The sequence below is a fragment of the Nylanderia fulva genome, unplaced genomic scaffold (assembly GCF_048542155.1).
Source record: "Nylanderia fulva isolate GAGA-0341 unplaced genomic scaffold, ASM4854215v1 Scaffold10, whole genome shotgun sequence".
In the NCBI taxonomy this organism is placed as follows: Eukaryota; Metazoa; Arthropoda; class Insecta; order Hymenoptera; family Formicidae; genus Nylanderia; species Nylanderia fulva.
The window spans coordinates 4,936,580-4,951,007 of record NW_028189193.1 but is presented as its reverse complement, the minus strand read 5'-3'; the positions used below and the strand labels follow the sequence as shown (position 1 = coordinate 4,951,007).

The 14,428-nt window shown below is 33.6% G+C and overlaps 2 protein-coding genes and 1 long non-coding RNA gene across 3 annotated transcripts in view; 2 read left to right on the top strand and 1 right to left on the bottom strand.

Annotated features, from left to right (window-relative positions):
- The first annotated feature begins 147 nt into the window (after positions 1-147).
- Positions 148-7,558, top strand: LOC114931884 (uncharacterized). The gene is made up of 6 exons (XM_029304021.2): positions 148-339; positions 419-1,136; positions 1,609-1,747; positions 1,874-1,992; positions 4,605-4,699; positions 5,504-7,558. Exons 1-6 carry the CDS (start codon positions 302-304, stop codon positions 6,681-6,683), a joined length of 2,289 nt encoding a protein of 762 aa, XP_029159854.2. The 5' UTR covers positions 148-301; the 3' UTR covers positions 6,684-7,558.
- LOC146725258 (uncharacterized) lies at positions 6,774-12,939 on the top strand. Its single transcript, XM_085483127.1, has 2 exons — positions 6,774-6,832; positions 8,724-12,939. The coding sequence occupies exons 1-2, from the start codon at positions 6,813-6,815 to the stop codon at positions 9,064-9,066; spliced, it is 363 nt and encodes a 120-aa protein (XP_085339253.1). The 5' UTR covers positions 6,774-6,812; the 3' UTR covers positions 9,067-12,939.
- Positions 11,355-14,428, bottom strand: part of LOC146725257 (uncharacterized) — a 21,508-nt gene continuing 18,434 nt past the window's right edge. The window contains exon 2 of the long non-coding RNA XR_014924756.1: positions 11,355-13,538. This is a non-coding gene — a long non-coding RNA (uncharacterized LOC146725257). The remainder of the gene's footprint in view (positions 13,539-14,428) is intronic.

The window sequence follows — 14,428 nt, the reverse complement described above, 5'->3', positions numbered from 1 at the left end:
TCAAATCGTCATCGAGTAAGTAATTTTATGCATCCTAACGATTCGCAAAAATTTCATGTCTTCCGTCTCGCGTTATCGTTGTCGATTTATCGAAAAATCGTTCGACGCGCGTTTGACACAAAATACGTAAAGCGCGAACGCGCATGCGCACATCGATATACGCGCGATTTTTACGTGTGTGTGTGGGATCGCGCTAGAAATTCGGGAAAATCTCGCATGATTTCTCGAGTTTGTAGAGCCTCGAATTCGAATTAATCCTCATCCCCGTTCCGCGGATGCTGTCGCGCGAGGCTGCGTCTTGATGCGGATCGAGTCGTCCGCCAGGACGATGGAGAAGAGGTAAAAATGTTTCCTTCCACCACGCGAGGTTATATTTTGGTCCGACTGGGAAAGATGATAAATGTCAATTTTGTGTCAGGTTGTCGGAAGCCTCGGGGCCACCGCGTCCAGGACTGTTCAGCTCCTCGAGGAAGAGCAAGAGACGCAGCAACCGGAGGGTGAACCAGGTGGACGCATCGCCGAGCACCTGGGGGAACGGTCCCAGGAGCGAGCAGGAGGACACCCTGGTGTCAAGCGTCGAGTACCCGCCGCAGATGCTGTGGCAGTCCGCGGGAGTTCCTCAGAATGTACCTGGTAACGGGCAGCGTCTGTTTGCCGCCATGTCGGACCCCAGCGTGTGCGGTTACTCTCCAATGCCGTTGACCTACACCATGCAGCCGGTCTCACTGCCACCGATGTACAGGATGTACCAGCCGATGCCGGTGCCGAACGTCAGAAGCGTCCATGGTAGACACAGACGTCACTGCAACGAGCATCTGGCCAATGTTTGTCCCGGTGCAAATAATAACGTTAATGGCTATGGCAGTCTGCGGGAGAATGGAAGATTGGAAGCCACGGTGCATGTTGCTTATCAAAATGGAGACTACGCCAGTCTACCAGCCACTGCCAACAAGGACAGTGGTATCAATAGTGATGAAATGAATTCGGAGCAGAGAAGATACTCGGATCCTGGTTTGGGACCTGCGGAGAATTTGCCTCATTCAGATAATTCTGATGACTCCGACAGTATCGAGAGTGGAAGTTCTGTAACAACAATCAGCCGTAGTAACAAGCTTGTCCTATCGCTTATCGAACAGGTTTGTAGCTTTCTCTATGTATTAAAAAATTGTTGATAGTACAAACAATATTGTTGATTAAAACAAAATTTAGTATATAAAAAGGCCAACTAATCGAGCATTATTAGATGATATAAACTAAGTATTTATTCTATATAAGATAATACAGTACAAACGTTTCGACCGCACGCTCTACTTTTAATTCCTATACTGAAGAAGACCGCGTGCGGTCGAAACGTTTGTACTGTATTATCTTATATAGAATAAATATTAGTTTATATCATCTAATAATGCTCGATTAGTTGGTCTTTTTATATACTAAATTTTGTTTTAATTAATAGACGAGTAAATACACGTTTTTAATATTGTTGATATAATTATAGTATAGTTCCGATATAAAATATTGAATATTAATATAATTGTATGATGGAAGAAAAATGTATGATACATATCATTGGTTTATTAACGTATTCTTTTTTCAAATGTGTTACAGATGACAGAACTAAAGAAGTACAACAATCAGTTGTTCAAAGAGCTCAGTGAAACTAAGTCATATGTAGAAAATATAAAAGAAAAATTAGCACAGTGCAAACACAATACATCTACAGATTATCAACCTGGAATGTTATCAGGTAGAACATAATTTTAAAATATATAATATAATGTACAATAATTAGTTTTATAGAATTAAGAATTAATTTTTATATAGAGCAACAATTACATTACAACTTTATGAAATATTATATTATTTGTTTCAGGTCTTATAGGCGAAATTAGAGAAGCTAATAAAAATTGTGAAGAAGGCTTAGTTACAAAAGTTAAATCTATGTTGGAAGAAAAATGTTATCAACAAACAAAAGAAATGGAAGAACTTAAGGTATGTACTTGTACAGTAAAAACATTTTTATACATATATTAATTTTTTACATGTAATAATTTTTCAAATACAAAGTTGTTGATGTGTCTCCGATTGCAATATAACTGAGCATTTTTTCGCAACTTTTAAATTAATACAACTAAAAAATAGTTACATTTTTATTAAATTATATATGTATCTTTGAATAATTTACTATTATATTATCTTTCTAATTAGCATCAGACACACATATACAAAATTTTGAAATCTTTAGAGATTACCTTTTTTGGTTTGTTAATCTTTACTAACGAGAAAGTATTATCGTCATTGTTAGCCTGATCATCTATTTGAAATATTATAAATAAGGAATACACAAATTCTTAAATAGAAATTATCAAAGGATTATGGTTGGAGTTGGGAGTTGGAGTTAATCGAGATGTCATAAGCTCGTCAGGCTTGCTCGGAGAATGTGGGAATAGAAAACAAAAGCAGCGGGGCTACTAAGAGAACCCTTTTTTTTCTCATGCCGCTCATGTCTTCTTGCGATTGAGATACGGTAATATGAGCACTCGGTTCAATATTTTCGGCACTCGCTCTTCCGGGTCACGATCATGGACGTAATGTTTGCGCAGACGTTCCTGCGTTCTGTTTGATTAGGACTGCCAGGTGATTGTGGTATCTATCGGTCTTCTTTTCAACTTTCCCTTTCTCGGTTATCACATCCGATATACGTACAATTGATGTTGTTTTCGTTCGTTTCCATATTTCTATATTTATCGCTTATTTGATTAATAATCTTTATTTAGGCCAATCTCAAATTTTGTTTTTTATGGATAAAATGTTATTCTTTAATGTATTTTCTGTTTTTAACTGCGATGTTTATTGTTAAAAAAGATACAGCAGTATTTTTATATATTTTTTTATGTTAATGTACATTATTAAATTGCTAATTGGTCATCAGCAGAAAGCCATGTATACGAATAATCAGGATCACACACATGTATTATCTAAATGAATCAATTTTCCGTAATATACTATTTGCTATTTATAATGAAATAATCGTGATATGCATTAGAACGTTATATTGTATACATTAGCACAAACATGCAAATGTGTCGTTTATTACATACATTCGCACGTGCGTATTGATTTAACAATATAGAAGGGAATATCTAATACAAATTGTACTTTTTTTATATATAATTGCATCATACAAATGTGTAATCGCTTTTTATCACACTTTTAACTTTTATTACCAGCATTACAAAAAGTATATATAATCAAATATGAAAACATATTCAGTTTTAAATATATAATTTTTCAAATATATCCGGTTAATTACATGTATATAAAAGTATATTTGATATAAATATATGTATAAATATATTTCCATATATAAATTTGGAGAACATGCAAAGTCCTGAAAATATATAATTCTTTTATTATAAAGGTAAGGAGTGAGAAAAAATTTTCTTGGAATATTCTGAAAAAATTACAGATCCGAGACTCTCATTTTTGAGAAATAACGCATTAACCGATTAGAATGTAATGCATGTGCGACTTGATTGTCGAAGGACAGGACAGGGGAGGAAAGAAGAGGGAAAATTCGAATTGTAGAGAGAGAGATGGCTAATAAAGTCGGTTGATATCGGAGAACGCAATGTAGACATAATACGAAATATCCGCGTGACGTGCTAAAAGTGATTAGGTTTCACATAAGGGCATCACAGTACGTTGCAGAAGAGAGAAAGAGAGGAAGAAAAAAAAAGAGAGAGCTAGAGGGTCCGTGAAGGGATGAAAAATGGGAGGAGAGCATCCAGGTCGGATAGACGAGGAAGAGTGGAGAAGGACGGAGCGCACTTAGCGGCTGTCAGGGGCCTCTCCCTTGGCCTCTTTTTCCTCTTTGCCGTGTCTTCTCGGGTTTCAACCATCCATTAGCCTCATCAGCCGAAGCGATGGCCGCCACCGCCATGTCGCCTGCATATTGGCAATCTCGTAATTGAACCTCCGGGACCCTCCACGTCCATGTAAATTCTGCTGCGCGTGAGAGCCGATCAAGGTTGCTTCAGAGTTCCTGCAGCTATTTACGCGTTGTTCAATTTATTTTTTAAAACGTGGAGAATGAGAGGATAGGGTGATAGAAACAGAAAATAGTTTGATTATAATAGTTGGGCAATTGACATTGGTCTTATTGTAGATTAGGGCAGGTCAAGAGTAAATGTTTGTCACGATAAATATTTGATGTAATTAACAGATTCCCAGAAGGGTGTACTTTTCAGTGAGACAGACAAACTTTTGATAAAACTATCAAAGGTGTATATATATATATATATATATATATATTATATGGTTAATAAGATAAATTTTATTTTATTTGCTCAGATAAAAAAATTCTTCAATTTGACCCTGAACTTCTAGATTAATCTATTGTTTACGAAATGTACTATCTTATTTAGAATTTATATAGTCTAGTTTCGACAGCTTTGCCTTTTTCAAAGTATTTGATAACAGGTAGCATATCAAGCATTGTCAAATTCTATCTATTAATCCTATTCCTATTTATTTTATCTATTGTATCTATTATTTTCAAATATTATATATATATATATATATATATAATTTTTTTATTGCAGAATCAATTATCGAAGTTGACGAAGGAGAAGGAGGAAAGTGATGAGCGTGTCGCGAAACTGGAGGAGGAACTGATGGTGTTGAAGCTGAGCGCAACGTAAGTAAGCTCTTTAGCATCTGTAAATATTTAGAAGCTTGCTTTAATTCTTATTCGTATTCGTTTTGTATCCTCAACATTGTTTCGAGGATGATGTATATACATATTTGAGACGCGCAGTAATATGCTAGAGAATTTGACCGAGTATCCGATAAAAAAATCGTCGAAGACGATTCTAATTTTAATTATATTATTTCCCTATAATTTGCCCCTCGTTTATTTCATCGCTGTTTATTATACACTCACCCTACTCATGATTTTCACGCATATAGGGGCAGGTATAATCTTTCTCTATATTATATTTATACATATAATTGTATATATATACATATATATATATATTATATATATGACAAATTGTTTGCAAGTAATTATCACCTAATAAACCGCGAACATACATTGCAGCATCGTCCATCTCGTTTCGTTTAATAGAGTTATTAAACGTTGCTGAAAATTGGAACGCGATATATCACGTAAAATACGTCCGACGACAGCTTCGTGATAATCTAACGCTTTCTAAAATCCCATAGCTAAAATAAAAGACAAGTGAAAGCCATGATAAATGGTGAAACGTTTGAATCTCACTTCTGGATACAAGAGCCTTCGTGCAACTATATTTACGCGATGATCTCTCTCTCTGAATTTATTTTAATTTTACATACGTAATTCTCAACACATTTTTCGCTTCATTTCTCGTTTGACCACCAATTTCCATCTCTGCACTGATTCACACAAATTGTTCACGGCGTCCCTTAAAGAGCCCGCGCCCCTGCTAAAAAAAACCTCAATTCTATTCGCACTTAGCAACGGGGGTCGCGAGATCGCAGCCTTCGAGGAGGAGACCCTGGCGCTGCGACGGGAGCTCCAGGAGGCGCGGGCGTCCAGGACCCTGGCCGAGAACCACGCGGCGAAGTGCGTAAACTTTGCGGTATCCAGATCTGTCACGCGTGTAACTTTCGATACGCCATGTGTAACCAGCACCCCCGTGCGTAACGCTCTTACCGACACTTGCTCCTTGTCCCCGGTTCTCCCCAGATTCGCAATCCCATCTTCTGTCCCGCGTTTTTCCTCTCGTTCTTCCACGGAGGTAGCGGCACTTTCGCTCGTCCTCGAGGATGCGAATCGCCGTCGAAACGCCGGACCGGAGTCTCGGGATTTTCCACAGCCAGCAGAGGACGAAAGCGTGTCTCGCTGCTTCGAGACGACCTGTCAAACCATGGTGGCGACCTCCTCGAACGAAGATACCGTGAACGCGATGGGAATCGAATCCCGGGACAAGATCAGAAACCAGAGGACTTCGGCAGGACTTGCCACGATTCGTCCGGATATTTCATCTACGTCGAAGGATAACCCGGTTCTCTTCAATCGAAAGGAAGTGGATATTGTCGACTCCACGAGCGACGACGGCAAATTAACCGAGGAAATGGATATGAGACACTTGTTGACGACTGACAGCTCATTGTCGGAGGAACAAACCGGCGGCAATCGTCAGGATCTTCGAGGGAAATGCGCGGAGATGACTTCGGTAATGGAAAAGGATGCGAAAGCAAGGATTCTCGTATCACCGAGCAGTCTCGAGAAGCAGAAGGATTTGCTAAACGAAGCGGAGAGCTCGATTAATCACCCAAGCTCCCAGAAAACATGCACGTCTCGCACTCAGCGAGGTAGTTTGAAGAAACCTCCGCGACGGAGGACCGGCAACTTGAGGAGATCGTTCAGCGAGACCGACAAGAACCTCAAGGTCAAGGAAAGTCCCTCCTCGTGTTCCTCCACGATTATCGGAGGGACCAGTCGCGACGCGGTGAGCGAAGACGAGGGTTGCCGGTCTCGAAGCGACGATCGCCGAGACATCATCGAAGTGCCGGATGTCGCCGTGGTCTGTGGTGGCTCCATCATGCCGAAAAACCTCTGCTCGACGAGAACCCCGATCTCCAGAACCCAAAGAGAACCTTCACGCGCCACTTACACCACCGCCTATATCTAAGTTACGTACGCGCGGGGCCCCGGCAAAAAAAAAATAGAAATAATAAATAAATAGAGAGCAAAATCACGCTACTCACTCACGTCGTCGATATCGGGGGCTTCAAGGGGCTTTTTACTAGAGGCTACTACTATGTACATGTCGAATAGCACGTAGGTCTATTATTCACTCATCATGCATGCTTTTTCGTACAAGCTCGATGTATTTATGCTACACGCTTTCAAGGGAGTTACGTTATGCCAATATATGTTTATATATAAGTTATAATGTTATAAGTTACTTTTAAAGACAATATTTTATTTTCAGAAATTTATGCAGTTGATTATTTTCCAATAGCTTGGTGACATCATTTCAAATATACTTTGCTTATGAAATAATGTATATATGTAGTTAATTAATGAAATAGATATAGTGGAATAACGTAATTCATTCATACTATATTTGCGATATTTTACATCACTGTTCTCAAAAGCGTTGCATTTTAAAGGGAAATTGGAGAAAAAGATGTCTGCTAACTGTAAATAGCAATTTTTATATTCCATTAAAACTTTTATATATTTTCAGTATTATATCCTTTATTTTTATATTCTAGTAAAATATTTTTTTATTGAGAATTTTGTCACGGAAAGAAAGATAAAGAATAGTGATTCTTTATTATTAATGATTAATAAATATTTTGCATAGATCATCGTAGCAATTGTTTCAACTGCTATTTAAGTATGCAGACACATTAATTTGTATTATTATTATCATCATTTGTTACATACATAATTATATATATTTTGATACATGATTAATTCATGAATAATTGTTGTTTATTTTAGCAGATAACTTGAATTATCTAGATAGTTATAAATATATATCAAATATATGTAAAAAGCAGGATATGTATAATAAATACTTTTTTAATGAATTTTAGAATATATCTTAATCAATATATATTACAATGTTAAATATTAAATACTTTCTGATTGTTAGTATAGCAAGATTTTAACAGCATGTTTTTATTCGTACATTATTTTTTCTAATTACATGAATTTTTATCATAAGTTTTATTTTTAGACTTAAATTAATTTTTAGTTTTATTAATTTTACTTTTATTTGTAATAATGTGTTTTTGTATGCCATATTTGTATATTGTACATATATTTTTTATATGCTTTTTGTATGTGATTTGCATATGTATTGTTCCATATATGTATATTTGTATTCTCTTTTGATAAGCATCGTATAAGTTAACGGAATAATTGCTTTGGCCATAATTTCTGCATGATTTATGCATTAGAAATTTTATATAACTTCTAGTTGGTTCGAATATATATTTATGTTATAATCTTTATATATCATAATTATGTTTAGATATGTATTGTCGTAACATAAACATTTAAAACCTATTTATTTTAAAAATTAAAGTTTTTACCAATAATAATAATTGTTCTTCTTAAATAAGAAAGTTTTAATGTAGTTCAGATTCTATTAGAATATTGCAGTATATAATTTTTCATTTAGAATATTCCTTCTTTAGATTATTTTTAAGAACAATTATTATCGAGGAATTTCCTAAATATGTAAAAATTTTAGCGAGATTTAAAAAAAAAATATTCCTTCGCTCATTTATGTGATTTAATGGATCCTGCGATTCAATAAAATATTTTAATTTGCGAGATGTCATTATGATAATAATAGCACGGATTGAACTTTTGTATGCATCTTCTCCCAAGAATCATCTCACGCAAGATCATCTGCATAAATTGTGAATGCACTCCCGCTTGCATGATATTCCTTCCGTTCCTCGAAGATCCATCGACATTCTTCTTCCAAGAAGAGATTTCTCCCAGCACACGTTTCGTCCGGATGGCAGGCACCGAATCGCCTTGTTTTCTTCTGTTTTTAGCCGGCAGCATGGCTTTTCGCTGAAACTTTCGCTTTGCTCGCTTCTAAAGAGATTCTTACGTCTTTGGATGCATTAGCGGTGGAAAGAAAAAAAACTGCATCCAAGCCGGCATGAATGAATGTAACGTGACATGAAACATAATTTGTCAGAATGGAGAAGCTGGTGGAGATACTGCGTAAAAAGGTGAACGGTCCCATGGAAGCCGTAAGCAGGATTCGTGACGTTCTGGCTTCCGATGCGTGTCATCATCACATTCCGGAAGGTGCGATCAAGGAACCGATGAGTCACGCGCCGCTGTCATCATCATCATCATCATCATCGTCCGAAGACGAGGAGGAGGTGGAGGACGATGACGAAAACAACGACAACGAAGACGATACCCACAAATCGGAAGCGTCGAGAAGTGATAAAGATTCGATTGCGAGCGACTCCAAGACTCCGCTCGTGATTGATAGTAATGTAAATCTATCGGGACCCGTGACTGATCTCTGAGCATGTGTCGGAAGCGCGATGGTTACCTTATATATATGTTACGGTATTGATTCTATGGCGATTGTGTAAAATCACTATATTTGATAAATACTTGCGTTATTAACAATTAAAATTCAAAACGTCTTTTGTCAATTTTTCTTGTTAACATTGTCGATGATTTTGTGAAATCGAAAGTACGAAATTGCCTAGATTTGATAAAATCACCGCGTCAATTGTTTCGATTTTGTAGAGTGTAATGAATTTTTCTTCGACTTTTATCATCTACTTGAGATGTGGAGATTTTACAGAGTTGTCAGCGATTTTTTGAGAGCGCGAGATAATCCACCTTCGCTCCGTAACATATGAATTTGTAGGTTTCTTTTACGTAATTTGCTCGCGCGTTGTTCAAGTGCCAGAGTGTCTCAAAGATATTATTTTATCGATTAAAACTTTATGTACACTTCACGGTCTTCATTTACGATCGTTTGCCCGTTTATTCAGAAACGATTGATTCCGATCCATTAGAAAAACCTGAAGGATGACTGTCGTTCGATACGTCATCGAGAATGTTAGGATTTGTTAAGTAATTTCATAAGTTAAATAATTCAAAGTATATATTTTCGAAATAATTATTTATTTATTAAACGTTGCTGAAGCGCGTGAAATTTCATTGAACACATCGTTACGCAATAAAATATTTCTCTATGTATTTATAATATCTAGCGAAATTGGAATTTGACTGCAGCGCAGGACACTGAAAGGTAATTTATTATATATTGATAATTGCTTTGTACTTTTTTGCAATGGTGAGGCGATGCCATTTGAATCATTCTAATGCATCGATCGAATAATTTTCTGAGAAATGTGTATAAAAGGTATATAATTTTTTTTTTTTTTGTAAATTATTTCGCGCGCTTGAATTTGCGGCGCACAGATTTATTCGTTACATGACAAATATGTTATATTTAATCTAGAACATTTTTTTTGTTATATTGCCTTTTCTTTTACTGGTTTTGGATTTTTTCCTCTTGTCATTTTCTTCTCCTCGCCAAATTGACTAATTTATCCTTCCCCTTATTTAATCTCGCGTCGAGACGACTGTCGGACATGACGTAATTAATGCTTGGCGCGAATTCCTTGCACGGTTTTTTAAACATTCGAGACAACGTATGATTATAATCAGCAAACTGTTTTTTTTTTATATTTCTTCATGAATATCTTTTTTCGAATAATATTGATAATAATAATTGACTGTTATATTAAATGGACCCATTAATAAGATTGAACTGAATATATGCTAATAAGATTGAATGATATGCAATTTAACACTTGCTCATTTATGGAAAGTAATTTGGACCGCGAAGGGATAATTTCATATCTTATCTATTATCATATCGTATCTTATCTATTGCTCATTACCAATAAGCTTACTTGACAATCATCCTGTAAAAATATATTTTTAGGATGCAGCTGGGAAAGTGTGAACATGATTTGAAAAACTATTAAACTTTTCCTATTTATGCCTTTTAACAAAGCCTCGAAACAAATATACGGATTTTATGAATATTAGTAGATTATATATTGACATAAAAATAGTTTTTTAACGTGTTTAAGCATCTTGCTAAACTATATATTTGTCTGGGATTATGCATGAATATATTATATTATTCCGATTATTTATTTGAACAAATTATTCAATTTATTTGTATATATGTATATACATATATACGTATCTTTACATAGATTTATTTTTATTTTGACAATAGTTACATTATTGTTTTTAGCTTTCTTCACACTTAAAAAATTTATTAACTTGACTAAACCGTTCAACTACATTACTATTTTGTTAATTGAACTTATATTAGTATTTAAGTCAAATATACATTTGTTTAATATGTTACATTTAATTTAAATATTTTTATATGTTCAATTAACAAAATAATATTTAGGTAAAGGATTTAGGCAAGTTAATAATTTTTTTTTAGTGCATATATTTATTTAAGATCGTATTAGGTAGATAGAGATAGTTTATTTCATAAAAAATTTAAGTAGCTTTTTTACAATAATACTTATATATTCTCTTAACAGTTTTCAATATAGAAATATTTTTAACACTATTTAATTAAATATATGCAGTCGAGGTAATGATTGTGTGCTGCAAATGAATTAATAAATATCGTTGATTAATTATTACTATAAGGCGAGATTAAACGTTCACGATGCTATGGAAACATATTAGAATTAGAAGTTTTTTGGCTGAGACTGCCGATATTAATAGCCGATAGGTTTAAATTAAAGTACTAGTAGACTTTATCACTCGGATTAAAGATCAGATTTTTTTCCGACTTCGAATCACACATAGACTATCATATAGTGTTACAATAGTATACATGCAAATTTATTTATTCACTTATATCGTGTCTTCGCCGATATCGTTCATTACGTAGACGACATATATTTTATAGACACACGTTTTTTGCAATTTTATTATGACAGATATCCCTACCAATATATATATATATATATATATATATATATATATATCCTACACTGGCAATAAAGTAGTTTTAATGAGTGATAACACGCTCTAATTGCATATCTTAAGCAGATATGTGTCATATTTTGTATAACTTTTTCTAGAAATCGGTCGAAATACGCGATATTATTAATCGCGTGGACGATCGAGACTTTTAACGTCGTGACAAAGAATAAGGCTTTTTTTCAAATAATATATAGAGTCGTTACAACTCCGTGACGGACGATCGTTATATCCGTTTTACTTCACTGTAGATCGGTAAAGGTTAATTTGTACTAAAACTTGTTCCGAACACGGGGTAATCATAAGTTACTGCTGCGATAAAGTAAACCTATCCGAACTTGTTCGGTAAGGCAAGTATCGCACCGTATCAAGCAAGTTTCATATGTGCCTCTGCTCGAAAATATATGTAATATTCTCATTTATCTCGCCGTTGATACACGTTTCGCATTGAGATATACCTCTGCGTTCTGTGAAAAGTAGTTGGATTAAGATGAATTGACAGGAATTTATTGTGCGCGAACGCTTCTTCGCACTTCTAATCTTCAAATCGAAGAGAAGTTTCATTGTGCTAAGAGAAATATATTGGAAATTGAATAGCTTTTAATTTTTTCTCGTATACAAAATAAATTAGCTACCTTAGTTAAATTTTTATTCATTAATCATTATACTTTACACGAAAAAAAAATTACGTATGATAACTAAATTTCATGTGTAATATAAAGACTAAATTTTGCTAATTTTTGTGATTTTTGTGTAAAGTATAATGATTAATGATATAATTGTGTGAGTGTAGCGATATAATGAATTTATAAAAATCAATATAAAATATATAACAAATTTAACGCACTCTGGTTTTAAAGAATAAATTATTAAATTCTCTTAAGAGAATTAAAAAGAAAAATGAGAAAGGAGTAGAATAAACTTAATAAGTTCCGACTTTTTAAAACAAATTTTCGATATCGAAAATTAAGCAAATTTACTTCGCTGTGCATCAATTCTTATTAATTCCTTTTAATTGACTATTTTTGGCAGAGCAAATATACAGGAATAATCTAATGAAATTTTATATAAATCTCGATCCACTTTTACCTATATTTATTCGTATAATGTGAGGCAGCTAAAAAGGCGCTTTCTCGAATATCTCGAAAGACTCATTAATCGATATACGCTAAGATATCTAAGATATTCGCAATACTATGTAATATGTAATTATCCTCTCTAGCAAACTCGAAGTGCCATTAGAACCGAGCATAGCTCAAATCGTTCTATTTTCGATTATTATGCGATTTTGCGAAACGTTGTAGAACAGCATGGAATGTGTATCCAAATATCCGAATAAAATTACATATACAAGATCTCGATCGCAGTTTACGAAAAGAATTTGAATTATTAATATATAATATTATTAATATTTTAGCATTAATAATATTATATCGATATAATAATCACCAAATATATTTATATAAATTATTTTAGATTAGAAACACCTTCATCGCAACTTAAGAGAATCCTACATTTACCAATTTTGTATATATGACATTATTCCTCATTTCTTTCTTCCTTAATATTTGATTCAGCTGTTTAGTTGCTGCGAATCACAAGATTCCATGAGTTATTTAATTATGAACGTTTTAAACTCGATTTGAATAAATAATTTTCGAATTTTCCGATGACTAACAGTTTTTTCCGAAATCTATTTTTCCAAGAAATTGTCAATCATTACACGCGCAATTTTCCCTCATGTTATCCTGAATAATGATCTGTGCCGATGAATTACCAGATCGTTTTCTCATTTTTTTTTCTGATGGCTTCATCAAAAGTGTTTTCCTACTCGTGTTCCTCGCTTATGTACGAGGTATCTTCCGAGTGTTGTGATTAGAGGGACCCGGAAGATGTTATTCTTGCGTATGGATGTTTATCTTTACGCGCTGCGCAGCCTCCCACGAAGATCGAACTGAAACAATAAAAGGTTTAATATATCGATAGCGTCGATATTGCTTACTTAGATTCGATCCGCGGACAAATGAGCGAAGATAAATAATGCGCAATTATTTTTCTGATTTTTTCAAATTTTAATAGTTTTATCACAAGATATTTCAGATAGGGTTCATAACAATAAAAATTAAATTTCCGTTCCATTTTCTTGAAACAAAGTAGCTTGTTATATATTATAATATGTATTATATTATAATATATTATATATTAAAATAATTGTACTATGTAAAACTATGTAAAACTATTTCTATTGTGTTGATACTTGAAGCAAGAAAATAATGCATATGAAGTTTTCGATATACATAACAATTCATCAAAAAGTAGCTTGTTATATATTATAATATATATTATATTATAATATATTATATATTATAATATATTATATGTATATTAAAATAATTGTACTATGTAAAACTATGTAAAACTATTTCTATTGTGTTGATACTTGAAGCAAGAAAATAATGCATATGAAGTTTTCGATATACATAACAATTCATCAAAGTAGCTTGTTATATATTATAATATATTATATATTAAAATAATTGTACTATGTAAAACTATGTAAAACTATTTCTATTGTGTTGATACTTGAAGCAAGAAAATAATGCATATGAAGTTTTCGATATACATAATAATCGGTCGAAAATTTTGATTGATAAATGCATCGAAACAAATAAATATACACATACACTAATAATAATAAAAATTAAAATAGTCAAACTAAAAAGAAGCCTAATATCTTAGCTAATTTTTATTTTTATTTTATTTTTATTATTTTTCTATTTTTGTGATTTATTCGTTTATTATTTAGATATTTTTTTCACATCGTAGATATTGAATTGCGTGGCA